Source organism: Hemiscyllium ocellatum, chromosome 5 (assembly GCF_020745735.1).
Source record: "Hemiscyllium ocellatum isolate sHemOce1 chromosome 5, sHemOce1.pat.X.cur, whole genome shotgun sequence".
Classification (NCBI taxonomy): domain Eukaryota; kingdom Metazoa; phylum Chordata; class Chondrichthyes; order Orectolobiformes; family Hemiscylliidae; genus Hemiscyllium; species Hemiscyllium ocellatum.
In genome coordinates, this window is record NC_083405.1 from 109,510,483 (window position 1) to 109,535,411 (window position 24,929).

General features: G+C 40.7%; 1 protein-coding gene across 3 annotated transcripts in view; it reads left to right on the forward strand.

The window, feature by feature from the left end:
- pitrm1 (pitrilysin metallopeptidase 1) overlaps positions 1–24,929 on the forward strand; it is a 65,073-nt gene that overhangs the window by 16,721 nt on the left and 23,423 nt on the right. The window contains exons 9-18 of one of the 3 annotated variants that reach the window (XM_060825098.1): positions 3,852–3,940; positions 8,540–8,668; positions 10,150–10,263; positions 10,943–11,039; positions 11,885–12,019; positions 16,091–16,229; positions 21,368–21,484; positions 22,352–22,484; positions 22,632–22,752; positions 24,564–24,640. In XM_060825098.1, the coding sequence (XP_060681081.1) occupies positions 3,852–3,940; positions 8,540–8,668; positions 10,150–10,263; positions 10,943–11,039; positions 11,885–12,019; positions 16,091–16,229; positions 21,368–21,484; positions 22,352–22,484; positions 22,632–22,752; positions 24,564–24,640 (1,151 nt within the window). Of the gene's footprint in view, positions 1–3,851; positions 3,941–8,523; positions 8,669–10,149; positions 10,264–10,942; positions 11,040–11,884; positions 12,020–16,090; positions 16,230–21,367; positions 21,485–22,351; positions 22,485–22,631; positions 22,753–24,563; positions 24,641–24,929 lie in introns of those variants that run through there. The other 2 variants (XM_060825099.1, XM_060825100.1) reach the window with 2 other exon arrangements.

The window sequence follows — 24,929 nt, forward strand, 5'->3', positions numbered from 1 at the left end:
GGAGGGAAATATATCCCTGGTGGTGGGGTTTTTTGGAGGTGGCGGAAATGTCGACGGATGATTTGGTTTATCAAAGATTTGTAGGGTGGAAGATGAGCACCAGGGGCGTTCTGTCCTTGTTACGGTTGGAGGGGTGGGGTCTGAGGGTGATGGTGCGGGATGTGGACGAGGAGCGTTGGAGGGCATCTTTAACCACGTGAGAAGGAAAATTGCGGTCTCTAAAGAAGGAGGCCATCTGGTGTGTTCTGTGGTGGAACCGGTCCTCCTGGGAGCAGATACGGTGGAGGAGGAGGAATTGGGAATACGGGTTGGCAGTTTTGCAAGAGGTAGGGTGGAAAGAGGTGTAATCCAGGTAGCTGAGAGAGTCGGTGGGTTTGTAAAAAATGTCAGTGTCAAGTCTGTCGTCATTAATGGAGATGGAGAGGTCCAGGTAAATTTAAGGTCAGGGTGGAATGTGTTGGTGAAGTTGATGAATTCTCAACCTCCTCGCGGGAGCACGAGGTGGCGCCAATGCAGTCATCAATGTAGCGGAGGAAGAGGTGGGGAGTGGTGCCGGTGTAATTATGGAAGATCAACTGTTCTACGTAGCCAACAAAGAGACAGGTGTAGCTGGGGCCCATACGTGTGCCCATGGCTACCCCTTTGGTCTGGAGGAAGTGGGAGGATTCAAATGAGAAATTGTTAAATTTCGGCCAGTTTGGCCAAACGAGGACCAGTTCGGCCAACCGAATGAGAGTGTCGGTGGAAGGGAACTGTTGGGGACGTCTGGAGAGGCAAAAACGGAGGGCTTGGAGGCCCTTGTAATGGAGGTGTAGAGGGATTGGATATTCATGGTGAACATGAGGCGTTGGGGGCCGGGGAAATGGAAGTCTTGGAGGAAGTGGAGGGTGTGGGTGGTGTCTTGAAAGTATGTGGGGAGTTCCTGGACTATGGGGGATAGGATGGTGTTGAGGTAGGTAGAGATGGGTTCAGTGGGGCAGGAGCATGCTGAGACAATGGGTTGGCCAGGGTGGTCAGGCTTGTGGATCTTGGGAAGGAGGTAGAACCGGGCAGTTTGGGGTTCCCGGACTATGAGGTTGGAAGCTGTGGGTGGGAGATCTCCTGAGGTGATGAGGGTCATTTATGGTATCCATTGCTCCCGATGCGGTCTCCTCTACATTGGGGAGACAGGGCGCCTCCTAGCAGAGCGCTTTAGGGAACATCTCCGGGACACCCGCACCAATCAACCACACAACCCCGTGGCCCAACATTTCAACTCCCCCTCCCACTCTGCCGAGGACATGGAGGTCCTGGGCCTCCTTTCACCGTCACTGCCTCACCACCAGATACCTGGAGGAAGAATGCCTCATCTTCCACCTTGGAACACTTCAACCCCAGGGCATCAATGTGGACTTCAACAGTTTCCTCATTTCCCCTTCCCCCACCTCACCCTAGTTCCAAACTTCCAGCTCAGCACTGTCCCCACGACTTGTCCTACCTGCCTATCTCCTTTTCCCCCTATCCACTGCATCCTCTCCTCCCTGACCTATCAGCTTCATCCCCTCCCCCACTCACTCATTGTACTCTATACTACTTTGTCCCCACCCCCACCCTCCTCGAGCTTCTCTCCACGCTTCAGGCTCACTGCCTTTATTCCTGATAAAGGACTTTTGCCCGAAACTTCGATTTTGCGGCTCCTTGAATGCTGCCTGAACTGCTATGCTCTTCCAGCACTACTAATCCATTATTCTGAAGCATATGCTGGTCATGTAGCAAACTAAGCAAATTGGCTGTGATTTTGGTGAAGAAATTAAAGATAGAAGTGCATTTAATCTTGCTGAAGTCCTTGTTGCCCATTCCTTATAGTCCAAGAGAAGATGGTGGTAGTGAGCCACTTCCCTGCAGTACACCTGACATAGATGTCCACCAGTGCTCTTCTGAAAGTGGATCCATATTTCTGACCCAATAACCATGAAGGAACAGCAACTAGTTCTAGTCAGATCACAAGATTGGAAGGAATTCAAATAGTCCATTCAGCCTGCTGTGCTATTCAAAGAGATCATAGCCGATCTGATTATGGCTTTATCCCTTATCTATCTCTCAGCCTTGGATACATTCAATCATTTAACCTCCTGCTTGTTGTGGAATAGAATTCCAAAGACTTAGCAACACTCTCTAAATGAATAGATTTCTTCTCATCTCCGTTTTAGATTGGTGGGACCCCCACCCCTCTGCACTTCAGTTTTAAACCGTGTATCCTAGTTTCTGGATCAGTCTCAGAATCTAACCCCTAAAGCCACCTTAAAGTGTCATACGTTTCAATGAAATACTGCTCATTATTTTAAATTCCAAACTTTCACCATAACACAAATCCTTCATTACAGGAATCAGCCTGGTGTACCTTCTGTCAGCTGCTTCCTCTCGTAAGGAAACCAGTAATGTACATGTTATTTGTTGGGTGCCACCTATGCCCTGTACAGTTGTAAAAAGGTTTCCCTGTTGTTATATGCTATGTCTCATGCAGTAACATCCAATATTCCATTTACTTGCTATATTTGCATGCTAACATTTTTGACGCATGGCCAAGGACATAGAATCAGAGAATCATAGCATCCTTACATTGTGGAAGCAGGTCATTTGGCTTATTGATTCCACACCAACCTTCCGAAGAGCATCACCCTCTCCCATAATCCTACATTTCCCATGGCTGATCTGACTAGCCTGCACTTACCTGGGCACTGGACAATTTAGCATGGTCTAGCCTGCACATATTTGGACTGTGAGTGGAAACCTGAATAGACACGGGGAGAATGTGCAAATTCCACGCAGTCGTCTGAGGCTGGAATTGAACCCAGATTCCTGGTTCTGTGAGGCAGCATCGCTACTCAATGAGCCATTGTGCTGTCCTAATAATAACTCATGATTTTTAAAAGATGTTCTGCTGCTATCTTTTTAAGAATGGATTGTATTATTTTCATAATGACATATGTTTGGCTAACTGTCTTTGTTTTCTTCTTTATATTTCCTTTCTTTCTTTAACAAGGAGTGTATCATTGACATAGAACTATAACACGGTGAAAAGCTCTTTGGCCCATACGTGTGCATTTTTAATTGACTTGGACCTATCCATGATCTAGGGCATTTTGGAATGTTACAACTTATGTATTGACTGTGTCAGCAGCCACTTTTTTTTTAAATTAAGATCTAAAATGCAGACTGTGCTTATGAAGTCTTTACTTGCGTTCGCATTTTCAACATCTTAATCTGATGATTGTTATTCTCCACATCTCCCCTGCCCCCACCCCGACCCATGTTTCTCTCCACATCTCGCCCTCCCCCGACTTGATTTTCCTTATTCTAGCAAAGCTTTTGGCGTATTCTGCTTTGAAGAAATGTGCAATATACTTGTTCAAATTCTAATTCTATTGCTCCTTGTTTCTCATTGTTAATTATTCTGTCATCCACTTTAAAGTTCATTTTAGCTAATTTAGTGGAAAGGTTTCCCCCACAATTCAATTGACTTTAGTGCTGCTAGAACTCCTTAATTTTTGAGGGTAGTCACTCTCATCTCACTGGGAAGTCAGTTATTTTATCCACTTTTGAACCAAGGCTGAAGTGAGTTCATGAGCTAAGTAGTCCTAGCAGCGCTCTGACTGAGTGTCAGTGAGTTTATCGCTAAGCGAGTGTTTCTTGGTAGTACTTTCCTTTGTCTCTAAGTTTCCTAGGATGGTATGTGTGAAAGAAACTATGAATTATAATCTGTTGTTGCAATTTATCATGATAAAATAGATTACTAATTTTAACAAAAGTGCTAAATCTTTTTTTCCTAGAGTATGCAGTGTAATTTTTTTTGCATTTGCTTTTTTTTTTAGAGAGAATGCCATGTGAATTGTGGGCCTGATTCAATGGCTCCTGATCCTGCTAAACAAACCATATACAGTGTGAGCTTCTTATTGGGCGAGTAAGCATATTTATAATTCTATTGGTACATTAAGCATTTTAATATCCTAACCCAATTATGATATTGACCATAAGCTAAGGAAGTGATTGTTGTGTCCGTTGCTCAGGTATTTGTATCATCAAATAGCCACGGGGCACTACCAGAAAATTGGAGGTCGACTATTTAAGAAAGGTTTTAAGGAAAAGCCAGTGAGCCTGATGTCATTGGTGGTTAATTTATTGGAGGGAATCCTGAGAGACAGGATTTACATGTATTTGGAAAGGCAAGGACTGATCAAGGATAGTCAACATGGCTTTGTGTGTGGGAAATCATGTCTCACTAACTTGATTGAGTTCTTTTGAAGAGGTGACAAAGAGGATTATTGAAGGCAAAGCTGTAGATGTTGTCTACATGGATTGCGCTAAAGCATTTGATAAGGTTCCACATGGTTGACTGGTTAGTAAGGTTAGATCACATGGAATCCAGGGGGAGCTAGCCAATTGGATACAAAATTGGCTTGAAGTTAGGAGACAAAGGGTAATAGTAGAGGATTGCTTTTTGGATTGGAGGGCAGTGACTATTGCTATACCACAGGGATCAATGCTGGGTCCATTGATTTTCGTCATTTATAAAAATGATTTGCATGTGAGTAGAGGAGGTATGGTTAGTAAGTTTGCAAATATCACCAAAATAGATGGTGTAGTGGACAGCGAAAAAGATATCTGAGTACAACGGGACCTTGATCATATGGGCCAGTGGATCAAGGAGAAGCAGTTGGAGTTTAATTTCGATAAATGTGCGGTATTGCATTTTGGTACGGTAAACCAGAACAGGATTTATACAATTGATGATAGGGCAATGGGGAGTGTTGACGAACAAAGAAACCTAGGGGTACAAGTGCATAGTTCCTTGAAAGTGGAGTAACAGATAGACAGGCTGGTGAAGAAGGCATGTGACATGCTTGTCTTCATTGGTCAGAGCATTGAGTGTATGAGTTGGGATGTCATGTTGTGGCTGTACAGAACAATGGTGAGGCCACTTTTGGAATACTACGTTCAAATCTGATTGCCCTTATTTTTTTTAGGAAGAACGTTAAACTTCAGAAAAGATTTACAAGGATTTTATTTTTACCTGGTCAGGAGAGTTTGAGTTATAGGGAGTGGCTGAATAGGCTGGTGTGTTTTCCCTGTAGGCTGAAGGGTGACCTTATAGAGATTTATAAAATCATGAGGGGCATAGATTCGGTGAATAGCCACGGTTTTTTTCCAACCATGAGGGAATTCAAAACTAGTGGGCGTAGGTTTAAGGTGAGAAGGGAAAGATTTAAAAGGGTCCTGAGGTGCAAAGTTTTCATGCAGTGGGTGGTGTGACATGGAATGAGGTGTCAGAGGAGGTAGAGGCAGATACAATTACGGCATTTAAACACGTCTGGTGAATGTGAATGGAATGGGTTTAGAGAGATATGGGCAAAATGCTAGCAAATGGGATGAGATCAGATGCCTGGTTGGCATGTCTAATTTGGTCCGAAAGGACTGTTTCCATGCTGTATGACTCTTCTGGCTCTTTGCTCTAAGCATATAGTGACTAAAGGTTACAATACGTTGAAGAACATTTAGCACTTTTCCATAAATAAATTCTGCAATTTCTGTAGCACTTTTCATAGTATTGAAAGGAGCCTTGTATTACACAGCTTTTTCTGAGATGATGTAACATTTCTTCAAAGAAAATTCACAATTTCAAGTTTAAAAGTGTTTAATTTTCTGTTGACTGAATTACCTGGAGATATCCACATTATTTCTCAAACTTCCACGATACAACACACCCTCTTGGGAAAAAAAATAATTGAATATTTGGAATAAGTTTGTAAGGTAGCTCCTAACTCTTATTTGATCTGTAGAATTTATTTTAGAGCTGTTCTAAACATCCTGGCTGTATCATACATGATAATGTTTTCATCACAGCTCTAGATTTTCAGAAGCTTTTCTTTGCTAAGATATTGTGGAGAGTTACTGCATGTCATAGAGTCATAGAGATGTACAGCATGGAAACAGACCCTTCTGTCCAAACCGTCCATGCCGACCAGATATCCCAACCCAATCTAGTCCCACCTGCCAGCTCCCGGCCCAGATCCCTCCAAACCCTTCCTACCCATCCAAATACCTCTTAAATGTTGCAATTGTACCAGCTTCCACCACGTCCTCTGGCAGCTCATTCCATACACGTACCACCCTCTGCATGAAAGAGTTGCCCCTTAGGGCTCTTTTATATCTTTCCCCTCTCACTCTAAACCTATGCCCTCTAGTTCTGGACTCCCGACCCCAGGGAAAAGACTTTATTTATCCTATCCATGCCCCTCAAAATTTTGTAAACCTCTATAAGGTCACCCCTCAGCTTCCGACGCTCCGGGGAAAACAGCCCCAGCCTCTTCAGTCTCTCCCAATAGCTCAAATCCTTCAACCCTGGCAACATCCTTGTAAATCTTTCCTGAATCCTTTTCAAGTTTCACAACATCTTTCCGATAGGAAGGAGACCAGAATTGCACGCAATATTCCAACAGTGACCTAATCAATGTCCTGTACAGCCACAACATGATCTCCCAACTCCTGCACTCAATACTCTGACCAATAAAGGAAAGCATATCAAACGCCTTCTTCACTATCCTATCTACCTGCAACTCCACTTTCAAGGAGCTATGAACCTGCACTCCAAGATCTCTTTGCTCAGCAACACTCCCTAGGACCTTACCATTAAGTGTATAAGTCCTACTAAGATTTGCTTTCCTAAAATGCAACACCTCGCATTTATCTGAATTAAATTCCATCTGCCACTTCTCAGCCCATTGGCCCATCTTGTCCAGATCCTGTTGTAATCTGAGGTAACCCTCTTCGCTGTCCACTACACCTCCAATTTTGGTGTCATCTGCAAACTTACTAACTGTACCTCTTATTTTCGCATCCAAATCATTTATGTAAATGACAAAGTAGAGGACCCAGCACTGATCCTTGTGGCACTCCACTGGTGACAGGCCTCCAGTCTGAAAAGCAACCTTGCACCACCACCCTCTGTCTTCTACCTTTGAGCCACTTCTGTATCCAAATGGCTAGTTCTCCCTATGTTCCATGAGATCTAACCTTGCTAACCTGTCTCCCATGGGGAACCTTGTCAAACGCCTTACTGAAGTCCATATAGATCACATCTACTGCTCTGCCCTCATCAATCTTCTTTGTTACTTCTTCAGATAAATTCAATCAAGTTTGTGAGACATGGTTTCCCACGCACAAAGTCATGCTGACTATCCTGAATAAGTCCTTGCCTTTCCAAATACATGTACATCCTGTCCCTCAAGATTCCCTCCAACAACTTGCATGTCTTTTTATCATTTCTCTATTCGTATAATTTGAGTGATATCTATCATCCATGGGGTATTTTTGAAACTCTGGATAAAATCCCAATTTAGTCAGTTTCCTTTGCAGCTTCTGACGATTGTGGATGTATTTATGTTTTTTAAATTTATGAGCAACAGTGTCTTAATTTGTGAGAAGATTTGTAGATTGGGTGCTCGTTGTTGTGGTTCAGTTCGCTGAGCTGGGAATTTGTGTTGCAGACGCTTCATCCCCTGTCTAGGTGACATCCTCAGTGCTTGGGAGCCTCCTGTGAAGCGCTTCTGTGATCTTTCCTCCGGCATTTATAGTGGTTTGAATCTGCCGCTTCCGGTTGTTAGTTCCAGCTGTCCATTTCAGTGGTCGGTATATTGGGTCCAGATCGATGTGCTTATTGATTGAATCTGTGGATGAGTGCCATGCCTCTCGGAATTCCCTGGCTGTTCTCTGTTTGGCTTGTCCTATAATAGTAGTGTTATTAGCTGTCTTCCTGTTTGTCCTATGTAGTGTTTTGTACAGTCATTGCATGGGATTTTGTACATTACGTTGGTTTTGCTCCATGCTGGGTATCGGGTCCTTCGTTCTGGTGAGTTGTTGTCTGAGAGTGGCTGTTGGTTTGTGTGCTGTTGAGTCCTAGTGGTCGCAGTAGTCTGGCTGTCAGTTCGGAAATGCTCTTGAAGACAGCTAACGATCCACATCCATGAACACCAACTAGTCACGAAATGACATGACCAGCTATCCTTAGTAGCCACACACGCAGATGACAAGCAACATGAATTTGACTGGGACAACACTACTATTATAGGACAAGCCAAACAGAACAGCCAGGGAATTCCTAGAGGCATGGCACTCATCCACAGATTCAATCAATAAGCACATCGATCTGGACCCAATATACCGACCACTGAAATGGACGGCTGGAACTGACAACCGGAAGCGGCAGATTCAAACCACTACAAATGCCGGAGGAAAGGTCACAGAAGCGCTTCACAAGAGGCTCCCAAGCACTGAGGATGTCACCTAGACAGGGGACGAAGCGTCTGCAAACAAATTCCTAGCTCGGCGAACAGAGCCACAACAATGTCTTAATCTTTCACATCCGCTATTTATTATGTTAGTTGGAATCAACTTCATGGATTCTTTAATGTAAACCTGATAGCTCTACTTTCCTGTGTTTAAAGAATTTTGGCGGGGAATTCTTTATTCAAAATTTATGTTTTACAGTTATGTCTTCCCACAGCATAACCGATAGCTTTGAAGCATTCACACTGAATCTTTTGTCATCTCTGTTGGTTTCTGGACCCAACTCTCCCTTTTACAAAGCATTGATTGATGCCCACATTGGCACTGACTTTGCTCCTGTTGTTGGGTAAGTGATCAGTTTTGGCATGTTCCTTGCTTTATATTGTAATGTTTATTTTAATGAATGAGATTAAGATTATTGTTAATCTTTTGTAAGATTACTGTAGATGACAATGTATGTGTTGATCTCACATCGTTGAAAATGTTTGGAGTTATAATCTGCATAGAAGGTAAGAAATGCAGTGTTTGTATTTGGAATATTCGCCTCAGAAATACATGTCTTAACTCACCTTAAGTGAGCATGTAGGAACAAGCAAGGAATACTAATTGTGTTGCCTAGGAGCTCCTCTGAGTCGACTGCACATGGAAAATAGTGAAGAGAATTGGATCTACTTGCAAAAAGAAATAAATTGAAAAACTGGTTTTGAGCTAAAACTTTTGCTAGCTTGTCAAATAATACTGCAGTGAGGGAATTCTATTTACTGAAAGATTGCTGTGAGAATGGAGAAAAAACCTGCCCTGAGAAAGATACCTAATGCTAAATACACCATGAGAACAGTGACCAGACACTGACTTGAAATTTCAAACATGTGTCAAAATAGATGGCAGCATTTGCTCAGCAAAAATGTAACACATGGAAATGCACTTAGTGAGCCAAATCAAATTGCTCCAAAGAACAAAACTGCTCAGACTTCGAAAAGGTCTTGATGCCTAAATTTCCTGTTTCCAGTGATGCCACTTTAGAGTCATGAACATTGATTAGTCACATTGGTAATATGGATGAAAACCCCCTGAATGTCGAAATGCCCAACAATGAAACTGTGTAGTAGCAAGATTTGAAAATAGTTCCTGTGAAAACCCAAGCCATAAGATTCATTGTGGTACGAGTCTACATGGTTGACACAATAAAATTAATGTCTGTGGTAACTTTCGAAGGTTTTAGTGTATGTCCATGACTATGGTTGGATGGATGAGGGTGGAGTGAAGTTGCAGATCAATAATGTTTGGAATGAGTGGCCTTCCTGGTGGTCCACAGGATAAAAAAATTACTGATGTGGGACCAATGGAATAAAGAAGTACCTGCAAATAAGTGACAGTTAAGACCGGTTGTCTAAAGTTTGTAATTTAACCTTCTGGATATGTGCTTTAACTAGGCTTACACAATCATACACTGAATGGAGTTTATGGATAATTTATTTTTCACAAAGTGTGCAAACATGTATGCTGCCCTGCTTGATGCTTTATGTAGCTTTGCCAACAAATCATGGGATGCTAGTATGAACAAGCATAGTTCAGATACTAAAAGCACCAAATTACATCCAGGGTGGGTTCCTCACAATCATGTCATGGAAAAGGAATTTGACAAGTTTCTTAATGTGTTGGTTGTTGTTGAAGGAATCTTAGAAAAGAGAATTAATTTGATAAAATACAAAAAAAGTCACATTGATTTAATTTGTATTATTGATGCTGCTATTTTTTGCCAAACAAGTGCCAGCTGAGTCTTGTGGATTCTGTTATCACTTAAAGTAAATATGTTTTGTTTTTCAGATATGATGGCAGCACAAGAGAGGCTTGCTTTACCATAGGGTTACAAGGTATCGCAGAACAAGACATTAAAGTTGTGAAAGAGATCATCGCCAAAGTTATAGATGAAGTAATTGAGTATGTAGCCTATTCTGTAAACTTGTGTTTTTGTTTAATTACAGAAGAACAACTTATTGAAGTTATAACATTTAATGCCATATTGATGCCACACATTTACCTACCCAGTATGTTCCTTTCCTGTCTCAGATATCTCAATTTTCCTTTGTGGGATGATACTGAAGAAAGGCCAATGCCTTTTTCACTAGAGGAAAGACATTTGTACAAACAGCGATCAGTCTTTCTTTTTGTCTGGGTCAAATGTAATAATTTGAAATTTCCATCACCAGTGTTGATGCGTTTCAAAAAAGAGCCTGCAAATTTAGATGTGAATAACATACGTATCTACAATGGGTTCTATGTGACGTATTGTGAAATATAGTTTTAATAGTTTCTTTCATATGTTAATCAAACCTTGAGTGTAATATTGGGTTTGCTGAACTCTGGCCCATCCAGTTTGTTTGGAGTTGTTGCCTGCAGCCAGTTCATGATCACAGGCCAATCTGACTGAATTTCTTGGCATAAAAAATGAGCAATCTGTTTGACAGTGATTGAATAGAATTGATAGGTTACCAAGCTAAAGATTCAATAGACATGTCAGAAGCAGACATTATTATAAATATTTGCCCAGATGTTTATTCAGATGGTTAAAATATACTTTTTATGAAAATATATTTCTCTTTATCTTTATGAATAAAAGGAATGGTTTTGAGCAAGAAAGGATTGAAGCACTCCTTCACAAGATTGAAATTCAGTTGAAACACCAGACCACCAATTTTGGACTTGCATTGGCATCAGTAAGTTTCTTTTTTCTACTTCAGCCACAAGATGGCGTTCGAAACTGATGTGACACCCAGTCAATACTTACAGTACATGGTTGAGCGTATTTCCAGTCAGTATACCACAAGATGGTGCTAGAAACTAACAACCTACTTTATTGTTCAGCACTGCCCAGTGTGATGAGAATTAGTTAATTCTGAAATATTGAAAGGGAATGTTTTAAAGTGGTTAAAATTAATTCTTCAGCAACACATTTTAAACTGCTGTTCGGTAACAATTCCACATTGTGGAAACAAAATTGTCTGAATGCCAGAAAGCAAAGTGTAGATATCATAAAAGCATACAGCACGGAAACAGACCTTTCAGTCCAACTCGCCCATGCTGACCAGACATCCTAATCCGACCCAGTCTCATTTGCTAGCATTTGAGCCATATTCTTCTAAACCCTTCCTATTCACATATCCATTCAGATGCCTTTTAAAAGTCATAATTTGGCTAGCCTCCACCACTTCCTCTGGCACCTAGTTCTGTACATGCACTACCCTCTACATAAAAGCATTACCCTTCAGGCTCACCTTAAACCTTTGCTGTCTAGTTTTAGAACTCACATCATAGGAAAAGAACGTAGAGAGCTTGGATTTCTGCAAAAACTGCACTGTGAACATAAACTTGAATAATCAATCTTGAATTTGAAAGGAAAATTGCCTTACTGGATAAGAAAATAATTTATTCAGTTATAATGTTGCCTAATTTTTTAAAACTGTAATAATGTTGCTTTTTATAGATCGGATTTGACTTGCCAGCATTTAGATATTCTTCTTTGATCGTGTTTTTTTTCTGTTTGCCTATCCTGTGAATCTAGTACATTGCTGCAAATTGGAATCATGATGGTGATCCTGTGGAGATGCTTCAGATCAGTGAAAACATGGCTAGGTTTAAGCAGTCATTGGAAGATAATCCACACTTCCTACAGGATAAAGTCAAACACTATTTCAAGGTAAATGCCAAAGGAATTACAAACCTGGTTTAGGATCTTTATAATAGCTGTTAAGCTTTGTCTGTTTCAGCTTCACTTTCTGTTGTGAAGCATTCCATATAAACTCAGGAAATTCTTGGTTATGAATTGTTGTTGACTTTTTTTTACACTAAATGCTACTTTAAGAATTGCGAGAAGCAATTTTGTTTTCTGGGAATTTTTGAGATTATTTACATGGCCTTTCTTGTGGGAAAGAATGCATTATTGTTGAATTCATTACTCAAAATTCTATTTATTCAGTGAGAAACTGCATGTTGAATCCATTTTGGAATTTGGATATAATGTCTCTCGCCCTCTGGCTGTGTCCCTGGCTTGTGGGTTGTTGACTGGTGGTCTGTATCTGACACATTGTGGAAGGATTCGATTCTTTCAGCATTCATGCAGGAATCGGAGTTGATCATATGTGGCGCTAGGCGGTTAGCACAGGATTCCCATTTCTTGGCTTGTCTTAGCGGATATAAATTTGGATATAAATTTGAAATCTGCAGAACGTAGCTTTTAAAGCATTGCGAAGTGGCTGAATATAGCTGCAATGAAGGAAAGGCAATATAGTTCCCATGAGAATGGTGTATGGCTTGGAAGGGCAATTATAGGTGGTAGTGTTCCCATGTATCAGCTATGTTTGTCCTTCTGGTGATTTCCACTTTCACACGTTTGAAAGATGCTTTTTAGGGAGCCATTAAGTATTACTGTGGTGCACTTCTAGTTGGTACTGGTGCCATTGTGTCAGTAGTGAAGGTTGTGGATGGGGTGCCAATCATGTGGACTGCTTTGTCCTAGATGATGTTGAGCTTGAATGGTTTTGAAGTTGCACACATCCAGGCAAGAGGGAAAGTATTCCATCATAATCTTGCCTGTGCCTTGTAGATGGTGGGGAGGCTTTGAGGAGAATTCAAAGTTGTGCAGGTTAGGTGAATTGAACAAGCTAAATTAACCATGATGTTCAAGAGATGTGTAGGTTAGGTGCATTAGTCAGAGGAAATGTAGAGTAATAGGATAGGGGAACAAGTCTAGGCGGGTTACTCTCTAAGGGTCGGTGTGGACTTGGCGGGCCAAAGGACCTGTTTCCATATTGGAGGGATTCTACGAAGAAGGAAAGTGAGTTACTCTGCAGACTTCTGTGCCTTTGACCTGTATTGATTGCTAAAAAATTAGAATTCAGTAATGGGATGATGATGTTACAAGTAGGCCAGCATTTATTGATTGTTCATAAATGCCTAGAGGGCAGCTAATTTATAGCCACAATGCTGTGAATCTGGAATCACATGCAGGTTAAACCAGGTAAGAATGGCAGATTCCCTTGTCTGAAAAAATGTAGTAATCCACATGGGTTTTTATGATAATTGGCAGTGGTCACCATTAGAGTAGCTTTTTCTTCCTGATTTCAAATTTCTTTATCTGTCGGTGTGGGATTCAAACCCATATCCCCAGAATATTAACTTGGAGTTTTGGGTTATTAATCCAGTGATACTACCACTCTGTCACTGCCATCCTCTAGTCTGGTTTATTTTCTCATCAGTAGTAGCCCAAGAATATTGGTAGTGGAGAATTCAGCATTGGTAATGCCACTGAACATCAGGGGTGGTTTTTATTTGAGGTGGTCATTATCTGTCACATCATTGGTTTGGCTGATATATGACACTAATTAATTAATTTTGCTGCATTTGGACACCAGCTGCTCCACTATGACCTTGAAGATTCCCAATTCTGATTGTATGGTAGAAGAAATGTTGCTGATGAACTGGTTTAACATTGTATTTTATAGTATTTTCATTATAAACTTTAGAAGAGACATATTGGACTCTGAACATTAACTTTGTCACTCCATAGATGCTGCTTGACTTGCTGGATTGCTCTAGCATTTCCTGTTTTTATTTCAGATTTCCAGTGTCTGCCGTACTTTGCTTGTATTCAACTGTATTATATGTGCTGGGGTTACTTGAAGGCCAGTTGCTATGGGAATTGCAAAACCATAGGATGAAAAACATTTGGCCCATCAAACCCACTCCTCCATGATGTCATGGCTGATCTGGTAATCCTCAGCTCCTGCCTTATCCCCATAACCTTTGATTCCCTTAATGGTTAGATAGCAGTCTATTTTGGCTTTCAGTATACTTTATGATCGGCCTCAAGAGCCTTTGGTGATAAAGAATTTCACAGATTCATTAACCGCTGAGTAAAAATTCCTCCTCATCTCTGTCTTAAATGATTGCCTCGTTTATAGAGTCATGTATCTCAGAAACAGACCTTTCTGTCCAATCCATCCATGCCTACCAAGCTTCCCAAACTAAACTAGTCCCATTTGCCTGTGTTTGGTCCACAACCCTCTAAATCTTTCCTATTCATGTACCTTTACAAATGTCTTTTCAATGTTGTAATTGTACCTGCATCTACCACATCCTCTAAAAGCTCATTCCATATTTGCACTGCCCTCTGTGTGAAAAAGGTTCTCCTCAGGTCCCTCTTTAATCTTCCTCCTCTCACCTTAAGCTTATGCCCTCTAGGTTTGGACTCCCCTATCCTGGGGAAAAGACCTTGGGTACTCATCTAGAGTCTCACCCAAGACATAGCCACTCTGCATCCACCACGTCAAACCTCCTACGAATTCTACATTTTGATATGGACTTTCATTCTTCTTAACTCCAATGAATACAAGCCCAATCTCTCCTCATAAGAAAATCCATCCATACTTGGGATCAATCTAGTGAGCCTTCTCTTAACTGCCTCCATTTTCAAGCTATCTTTCCTGAGATGAGGACCAAAACTAATCACAATATTCCAGCTGTTGTCTGACTACTACCTTTATTTAGTTTTAGCAACACTTCCCCCTATTTTTATGCTTGATTCTCTTTGAAATAAAGGTCATCCCTATTTTGTCTTCCCTATTATCTGCTGAGCATAGATGCTAGATTTTTTTGATGAGTGCACTAGGACCCCCAAATTCCTCTGTGCTGCAATTTTCTGCAGTTTTTCCCCATATAAATAATTGTCAGTTCTTTTACTCTTCCTACCATAGTACATAACCTCAAATTTTCCCACATCTGCTATGTTTTTGTCCACTCATTTAACTTGCTAATGTCCCTCTGGAGACTCCTTGTGTCATTCTCACTGTTTACTTTTGCAGCTGCTTTTGTCATCTGTAAACTTAATGATAGCATGTTTCAAGTCATGAATATGAATTGTCAGTGACGGTGGCTCCAGCATTGACCCTTGCCATCTTGAAAATGACTCTTTATCCCAACTCTCTATCATTTAGTCCATGCTACTAACAGCAACACCATGGGCTTTAAATTATTGAGTAGTCATATGTTTGACACCGTATCAAATGCCTTTAGGAAATCCAAAATAATTTCCTGGTTCCTCTTTAGCTATACTGCTTTTTACTTTCCCAAAGAACTGTAATAGATTTTTCAGGTGTGATTTCCCTTTTATGAAGTCATACTGATTCTGCTTCATTGAATCATGTGTTAATAAATGATCTGCCATTACATTCTTTATTATAGATGCTAACATTTTCCCTAAGGATTCTTGGATGATTACTACTATTTCTGTAGATACTCTTTAAAATCCTAGGATGCAATCCATCAGGTCCATGGTTGTTAATAAATGTATGATTCAAATTCCGTTAAAGAATTATGTATGAGTTGTTTTGTCAAAAGACTGCTGTTAAGTTGGTCAGGCACAGTCTACGAATTAACTTCGATATCTTTAATGATTCATATTTCTCTAATTGTTCTGTAATTTCACTCTTAATGCAGCATTTCCTGGTTCATTTCTTATGTCCTGTTTTTGGAGAGGAATATTAACACCCAGAGAATTCTCTGGTATGGTTTTCTTTTCAAAAAAAATCCACAATATTATTTGGTTCTTTTTGTCGGTTTTCATTCGATTCCTTGGTGGTGGTATGTTTCTGTTATTTTCCATGTAGGTGGTTAGCTCAAAGGGAAAGCACTTTAACATGAAGGCCAGGTATTTCTGAAGAGAGATTATTTTTTGTTTTATCATAATTTGTGATATTTTGTTGCATTACAGGAAAATGCACACCAACTATCCTTGTCAATGAGTCCAGATGAAAGTTATTTGAAGAATCAAGCTCAACTTGAGAAAGAAAAGCTACAAGAGAAGGTCAATTCTCTGTCGATGGAGGAAAAGAAAGAGATCTATAAAAAAGGTTTGTTATTTTTGCTAAAGTGAGGATAATATTGCCAAATTTGAGTTGCATTCATAGTTTCCTCTTAAAAATCAACTTTAAACTGAATTTTACATTTGATCACCTTCTGGTCCTGTAAGTGTTACCTATTGTTCTGGGGCACCAAGAATTTCCATAATATGCCTCTCAAGTGGCTGGTCAAGTCTGTAGGCCAGCCCCTTGTTTCATCTACAGGGAGGTCACTGTAGTTATCACCTGATGTACACTTTTGTCTCTGATGTTCAACACAAGGAGCACTAGTTATGCGTACCTGCCACCAAACCTGGCACCTACTCATCTGTGCGTTTAGTTCTTTGATTTGTACCTCTGTGCATCAGGCTGTTTAGAGTCATAGCCATAGAGATGTACAGCATGGAAACAGACCCTTCGGTCCAACCTGTCTATGCCGACCAGATGTCCCAACCCAATCTAGTCCTGCCTGCCAGCACCCGGCCCATATGTCTCCAAACCTTTCCTATTCATATACCCATCCAAATGCCTCTTAAATGTTGCAATTGTACCAGCCTCCACCACATCCTCTGGCCGCTCATTCCATACACGTACCACCCTCTGTGTGAAAAAGTTGCCCCGTAAGTCTCTTTTATATATTTCCTCTCTCACCCTAAACCTATGCCCTCTAGTTCTGGACTCCCTGACCCCAGGGAAAAGATTCTGTCGATTTATCCTAACCATGCCCCTCATAATTTTGTAAACCTTTATAAGGTCGCCCCTCAACCTCCAATGCTCCAGGGAAAACAATCCCAATCTGTACAGCCTCTTCCTATCAAATCCTGCAATCCTGGCAACATCCTTGTAAATCTTTTCAGAATCCTTTCAAGTTTCACAACATCTTTCCGAGAGGAAGGAGACCAGAATTGCACACAATATTCCAAATGTGGCCTAACCAATATTCTGTACAGCTGCAACATGACCTCCCAACTCCTGTACTCTGACCAATAAAAGAAAGCATACTAAATGCCTTCTTCACTATCCTATTTACCTGCACTCCACTTTCAAGGAGCTATGAACGTGCACTCCAAGGTCTCTTTGTTCAGCAATACTCCCTAGGACCTTACCATTAAATGCATAAGTCCTGCTAAGATTTGCTTTCCCAAAATGCAGCACCTCACATTTATCTGAATTAAACTCCATCTGCCACTTCTCAGCCCCTTGGCCCATCTTGTCCAGATCCTATTGTAATCTGAGATAACCCTCTTCGCTGTTCACTACACCTCCAATTTTGGTGCCATCTGCAAACTTACTAACTGTACCTCTTATTTTCGCATCCAAATCATTTATGTAAATGACAAAAAGTAGAGGACCCAACACCGATCCTTGTGGCACTCCACTGGTCACAGGCCTCCAGTCTGCAAAACAATCCTCCTCCACCACCCTCTGTCTTCTACCTTTGAGCCAGTTCTGTATCCCTAATGGCTAGTTCTCCGTGTATTCCATGAGATCTAACCTTGCTAACCAGTCTCCCATGGCTAACCTTGTCGAACGCCTTACTGTCGTCCATATAGATCACAATATACTGCTCTGCACTCATCAATCTTCTTTGTTACTATTTCAAAAAACTCAATTAAGTTTGTGAGACATGATTTCCCACGCACAAAACCGTGTTGACTATCCTTAATCAGTCCTTGCCTTTCCAAATACAGTACATCCTGTCCCTCAGGATTCCCTCCAACAACTTGCCCACCACCGAGGTCAGGCTCACCGGTCTATAGTTCCCTGGCTTGTTTTTACCGCCCTTCTTAAACAGTGGCACCACGTTTGCCAACCTCCAGTCTTCCGGCACCTCACCTGTGACTATCGATCATCCAAATATCTCAGCAAGAGGCCCACCAATCACCTCTCCAGCTTCCCACAGAGTTCTTGGGTATACCTGATCAGGTCCTGGGGATTTATCCACCTTTAACCATTTCGAAACATCTAGCACTTCCTCCTCTATCATCTGGACATTTTGCAAGATGTCACTATCTATTTCCCTACAGTCTATATCTTCCATATCCTTTTCCACAGTAAATGCTGATGCAAAATATTCATTTAGTATCTCCCCCATTTTCTGTGGCTCCACACAGAGGCCACCTTGCTGATCTTTGAGGTGCTCTATTCTCTCCCGGGCTACCCTTTTGTCCTTAATATATTTGTAAAAACCCTTTGGATTCTCCTTAATTCTATTTGCCAAAGCTATCTCATGTACGTGGACTTGTTGGGCCAAAGGGCCTGTTTCCACACTGTAAGTCTAATCTAATCTACCCTTTTTGCCCTCCTGATTTCCCTCTTAAGTATACTCCTACTTCCTTTACACTCTTCTAAGGATTCACTCGATCTATCCTGTATATACCTGATATATTTTCCTTCTTTTTCTTAACCAAACCCTCAATCCCTTTAGTCATCCAGCATTCCCTATACCTACCAGCTTTCCCTTTCACCCTGACAGGAATATACTTTCTCTGGATTCTTGTTATCTCATTTCTGAAGGCTTCCCATTTTACAGCCGTCCCTTTACATGTGAACATCTGCCTCCAATCAGCTTTCGAAAGTTCTTGCCTAATACTGTCAAAGTTGGCCTTTCTCCAATTTAGAACTTCATCTTTTAGATCTGGCCTATCCTTTTCCATCGCTATTTTAAAACAAATAGAATTATGGTTGCTGGCCCCAAAGTGCTCCCCCACTGACACCTCAGTCACCTGCCCTGCCTTATTTCCCAAGAGTAAGTCAAGTTTTTTGCACCTTCTCTAGTAGGTACATCCACATACAGAATCAGAAAATTGTCTTGTATGCACTTAAGAAATTTCCCTCCATTTAAACCTTTAACACTATGGCAGTCCCAGTCGATGTTTGGAAAGTTAAAATCCCCTACCATAACCACGCTTTTGTTCTTACAGATAACTGAGATCTCCAGACAAATTTGTTTCTCAATTTCCCTCTGACTATTAGAGGGTCTATAAACACAATCCCAATAAGGTGATCATCCCTTTCTTATTTCTCAGTTCCACCCATATAAGTTCCCTGTATTTCTGGGACTATCCTCCCTCAGCACAGCTGTAATGCTATCCCTTATCAAAAATGTCACTCCCCCTCCTCTCTCGCCTCCCTTTCTATCCTTTCTGTAGCATTTGTATCCTGGAACATTAAGCTGCCAGTCCTGCCCATCCCTGAGCCATGTTTCTGTCATTGCTGTGATATCCCAGTCCCATGTTCCTAATCATGCCCTGAGTTCATCTGCCTTCCCTGTTAGGCCCCTTGCATTGAAATAAGTGCAGTTAGTCCTACCTTGTCCCTGCCTGCCCTCAACTGTACCAGTCTTAGACTGATCTCTTTCCTCACTATCTCTCTGGGTCCCACCCCACCCCCCCACCTTACTGAATCCTTCTGAGCAGCTTAGCAAATTTCCCTGCCAGTATATTAGTCCCCTTCCAATTTAGATGCAATCTGTCCTTCTTATACAGGTCACTTCTACCCCAGAAAAGATTTCAATGATGCAAAAATGTGAATCCTTCTCCCATATACCAGCTCCTCAGCCATGCATTCATGTGCTCTATCCTCCTATTCCTGCCCTCACTAGCTCGTAGGACTTGGAGTAATCCAGATATTACTACCCTTGAGGACCTCCTTTTTAAATTTCTGCCTAACTCTGTAATCTCCCTTCAGAATCCCAACCTTTCCCTTCCTATATCGTTGGTTCCAATGTTTACAATGACCTCTTGCTGGCCGCTCTCCCCTGTGAGAACGTTCTGCATCCTCTCTGAGACATCCTTGATCCTGGCACCAGGGAAACAACACACCATTCTGCTTTTTCTCTGCTGGCAGTAGAAACGTCTGTCTGCACCTCGGACTACAGAATCCCCTAACACAATTGATCTCTTCGAAGCCGACGTACCCCTTGTTGCATTAGAGCCAGTCTCAATACCAGAAACTTGGCTGTTCGTGCTATGTTCCCCTGAGAACCCATCACCCCCAACATTTTCCAAAACAGCAACTCTGTTTGAAATGGGTATATCCACAAAAGGCTCCTGCCCGAGCTGCCTACCTCTCTTACCCTTCCTGGAGTTAACCCATCTATGTGACTGTATCTGAGACTTTCCCCCCTTTATATAACTGCCATCCATCACATACTGTTGCTGTTGCAAATTCCTCATCGCTTCTGTCTGTCTCTCCAACCGATCCACTCGATCTGATAAGATTCGCATCCGACAGCATTTATGGCAGACAAAATCCGCAGTAACCCTTAAACTTTCTTTAAACTCCCACACCTTACAAGAAGTACACTGCAAAGGCCATTTTTGCTCCTTCACAATCTACAGACCCAGAAAATAACAGTCTTATTCCTCTACAAAACACTGCACCAGTTTAAATGAATAACTATGGCTTATATTTTATGTTTAATCAAGAGACTTATCTCCAAAAATATATAATCAAGAAAGAACCTGCTGTACTCACTAATACAGCCTTCCTCTTGGACAGACTTAAAACAACAATTTATTTATCTGATTCTGTGTTGTGAACTTTGCCCAAATTGGTTCCTCCAAGATTAGTTGTGAAATTCACTGTTTGTTAATTTTCCCGGATGCCCTCCGATGTTCAGCGACATATGAATTCAAAAACAGTTAAGGCAGTAACTGTGCAGGTTCTCTCTCTCTGCACTGTCCTCACCATGTGCTTCCCTTTTCTGTTCTTCTCTCTTTTAACACTTGTTGTTTTGACTTTTTTTTTCCAAAGTTCCAAAACAATACAACAGCATATAAGACAGTAATTGCTGCTCCTGGAATTCGAGGAAACACCTCCAGCACCTAAAATACCTCAAAAAAAGGAGCAGCTCTTACAGCCAGAAATCTTTCTTGTTCTTCATCTTGGATTACCCAGAAGACTGAAAAAACAACTTTCCATACTTGTGTTTGAAGAATACTTGTTGAACATTTAGAATATTAAGGTTGACCTTGGCATGGGTTGCCTTGTTCTGAAGCATTGCTTTAAATATTCTCGCAGTCTAGTTTGATTATTGCTGTATTTAAATGCTGTATTGTTATTTCAATTTTTGCAGAACTGATTTTGAATATATTCTTCTCCATATGCACATTGAGTTATTAAACTAATCTTTTTTATTTCCTCAGGACTGGAACTGATTGCTGCACAAAGCAGACCTCAGGATGCATCTAGTCTCCCAGCTCTTAAAGTTTCTGATATTCAGCAAACGTTTTCATTGACACCTGTAGAGATGACATACATAGGTACGACTGTTAAAAGTTGGTTTTGGATTATTATGAAAGCTATACACTCCTATTTAGTACAACCTTGATACTGTGCCATTTCAAAGCAAATGCAGTCACTCTACCAAGACTGTATTAGCATTCTGCATGTGAGCCATTATTTCTGTATAGATGCTTAGTAAACCTCCAAGACAGGTGAACCTGCCTGCATCCAATTCAGTTTTGCCAGTAGTGATAGAGGATCTGACTTGTGACTTCTAGGCACTGGAAGATATGTTATTTCAATTTTGAGACCAGTAGTAAGTTTGTAGCTATTTAGGAGAAGCTGCAAATCTAACTCACCTGAGGCTTCTTTTCACAGTTGTATGCAAGAGAACAGTTAGAGGTTGCAAATTATTTTATATAAATTTTTGGGCAGTAGCTGATCACAGTCTTATTATTTTAGTGTAATTACAAAATAGTTCATTGAAAAATAACCCCAGAAAGAAGGTGATGCCAAGGTTTGGTAGGTCATTTAAAAAACCTTTGCTAATCTTAGATGAATTTTTGATTATGAGCAACAAACTATCGAACTTGTTTATGACAAATTCGTACTGATTGGGCAGAATTATGAATGACAAAGACAGTGGTAACAAGGAAAAGGATTTGATTTTGAGTTATAGGTAGAGGGTGAGAGAAAGACATTGCAAATCAAACATAGCATCAGAGCAGTGGCAGAGCTTCAGGTAAAGAAGTTTTTAAAAAGTGGAGACTGAACTCATTCTTAAATTTGAAGTAAAATTTGAGAAATTTAGTTGATTTCCATGTATGAGCTGTTTCAAACGTATCATTGAAACTTGGCAGTTTTGACTACAGATAAAATCTACATTCTGCTATATTTCATTTCAGAAGATGAGGTGCCTGTTCAGTATTGTAGTCAGCCAACCAATGGAGTTGTTTATTTTAAGGCTTTCACTAACCTTAACACATTACCTGAGGACCTGAAGCCATATGTACCATTATTCTGCAATGTGATCACAAGGTAAATTAATGGAGCACCCAGTTGTGTGGTAACAGTTATATTCGTTAAATATCGATGATGTGATTGTTGTGTGAGTTTACAAATTAATGCCTTTTAAAAACTGAAAGTCCATTTAGCTTCATTATTTTGAGTATTTTCTTTATTCAGGATGGGCTGTGGGAACCTTGATTACAGAAAACAGGATCAGCAGATTGAGTTGAAGACTGGAGGAATGTTTGCCTCACCTAAGATTCTCCAAGATAATGATAATTTGGATATGTATGAACAGGTACAGCACTTCATATATTTAATGCAGAAATTATAGCAGAATATAGTACAGGAGCCAGAGACTATTTTCAGTTTACACTTGAAAGCAGATATTCTCCTCAGCTTTAAAATAACTAGGCAACACTTTGCATATCTATTTGCAGTTGCATCTCCCAAGCGTGTAGGATTAGTGAATGAGGACTGTCCAGTGAGCAAAATGTAAGTCTTTTAATGACGATAAAATTCATGAAATACATGGCTAATTGCAAGTCTGAGATGACTCATTGAAATAAATGATAGTAAGCATAGCCTTAGAAGAAACAATTACATAATTAAGTAGTCTGGAGAACAAAGGAAATGAGAGAATCACTTTGCTGTCCCTTCTGATGTTTAGATGATGATACCTAATTTTTTTGTCAAGGCTGAGCAAGAAAGCTGGGTAAATGTTTAGTTTAGAAATAATTCTAAAGTTTTGACAGGTCTTCAGTACTATTCCAGAATGTTGTCAGGGCCCATAACCTTTACATATCCAGTGCCTCCAACCATTTCTTGATAGCATGTAGAGTGAATTGAATTGATTGAAAACTGGTATCTGTGATGGCGGGGACCACTGGAGAAGGCCAAGATGGATTATCCACTTGGCTGTTTCGGCTGAAGATTGTTGTGAATGCAATAGCCTTACCTTTTGCCCTAATTAATGACTGGTTGTGGCAGGACTGGAGAGCGATCTGATCCATTGGTTGTGGGGCTGCTTAGCTCTGTCTATCATTTGCTGTTCATGCTGTTTAGCATGCAGGTAGTCCTGTTTGGTAGTTTTACCATGTTGACACCTCATTTTTAGGCATACTTGGTACTGCTGTTTACATGCCCCCATGCACTGTCCATTGAAACAGAGTTCATCTTCTGATTTGATGGTAGTGGTTTAGTGATGGATATCCCAGGCCAGTGGTTTGCAAATTGTGTTGTAGTGCAATTCTGCTGTTGTTGATGGCCCACATGTATTGAGTCTTGAGTTGCTAGATCAGTTTGAAATCTGATCCATTTAGCTTGGTGATAATGCCACACAACACAGTGGAGGGTATTCTTAATATAAAGGTGGGACTTTGTCTCCACAGCGACTGTTTAGACGTCAGTCTTACCTTTACTGTCAAGGGAAAATGCATTTGCAACTGACAAATTGATGAGGATGAGGTCATATATGTTTTTCTCTCTTCTTGGTTCCTTCACCACCTACTGCAGACCCAGTCTAGCGACTGTATTCTTCAGGACCTGACCAGTGGTGCTGCTGTGCCGCTGTTGATGGTGGGCATTGAAATCCCTCATTCAGAGTACATTCTACACTCGTCCCACCCTTGGTGCCTCCTCCAGGTGTACTGATTCATCAGCTGAGCAAGGGCACTATATGGAAATCAGCAAGTTTCCTTCAATGTTTAATTCGAAGCCATGAATTTCAGAGTGTCTGAGTCAATGTTGAGGACTCAGAACTTTTGTGCTTGTTCGAATCAAGGTTGTAATGGTGTCGAGCTGAGTGGCCCTGGCAGAATCAAAACAGAGCATCAAAGAGCTTTGTTTGAATTCCATTTGAATGATAGATTGTCAATAAAGGATTGCTATGTTTGCATATTGAAAACTTTTGTAAACTGTATCCCTTCAAAGCTTCTAATATGGCTACCAGTGCTATGCTGCTATTTCATTTGCTTTTTTTAAGTACCTCATAGTTTTCTTGTATTATTTTTGTATTTTATTGTTGTTTAGATTTTCTGTTTCGTGTATTTGGAAAATATTTACTGTTATATTTTCAAAATTTTAGCTAACTTCCTTCCTTTACAATAGGGAGTGTTATTTACTTCTCATTGTTTGGAGAGAAACCTGCCTGACATGATGCACCTCTGGACGGACATTTTTAACAAGTACGATTGATTCGCGTTTTTTTTAATTTGTGTGTAGGGGAGTTGGGTTAATGGAAGTTAGGCAGCCTTTTACTCTTAATTATTGGCCTTGCTACCTGAGCCATGTCAATGGACACACCTTAGTGTATTTGGGTAGGTTCTAGTGTTAACATTTACTCTTCCACTGATATGACTAGTCTCCTAAAAGTCTGCATGAACCAAGAATTTGCCTGATCATGTTTGATCTAACATACAAATTGCTCACTAGTGTCATTTAGCATAATCATTGAATCAATTGATTTAAATTGGA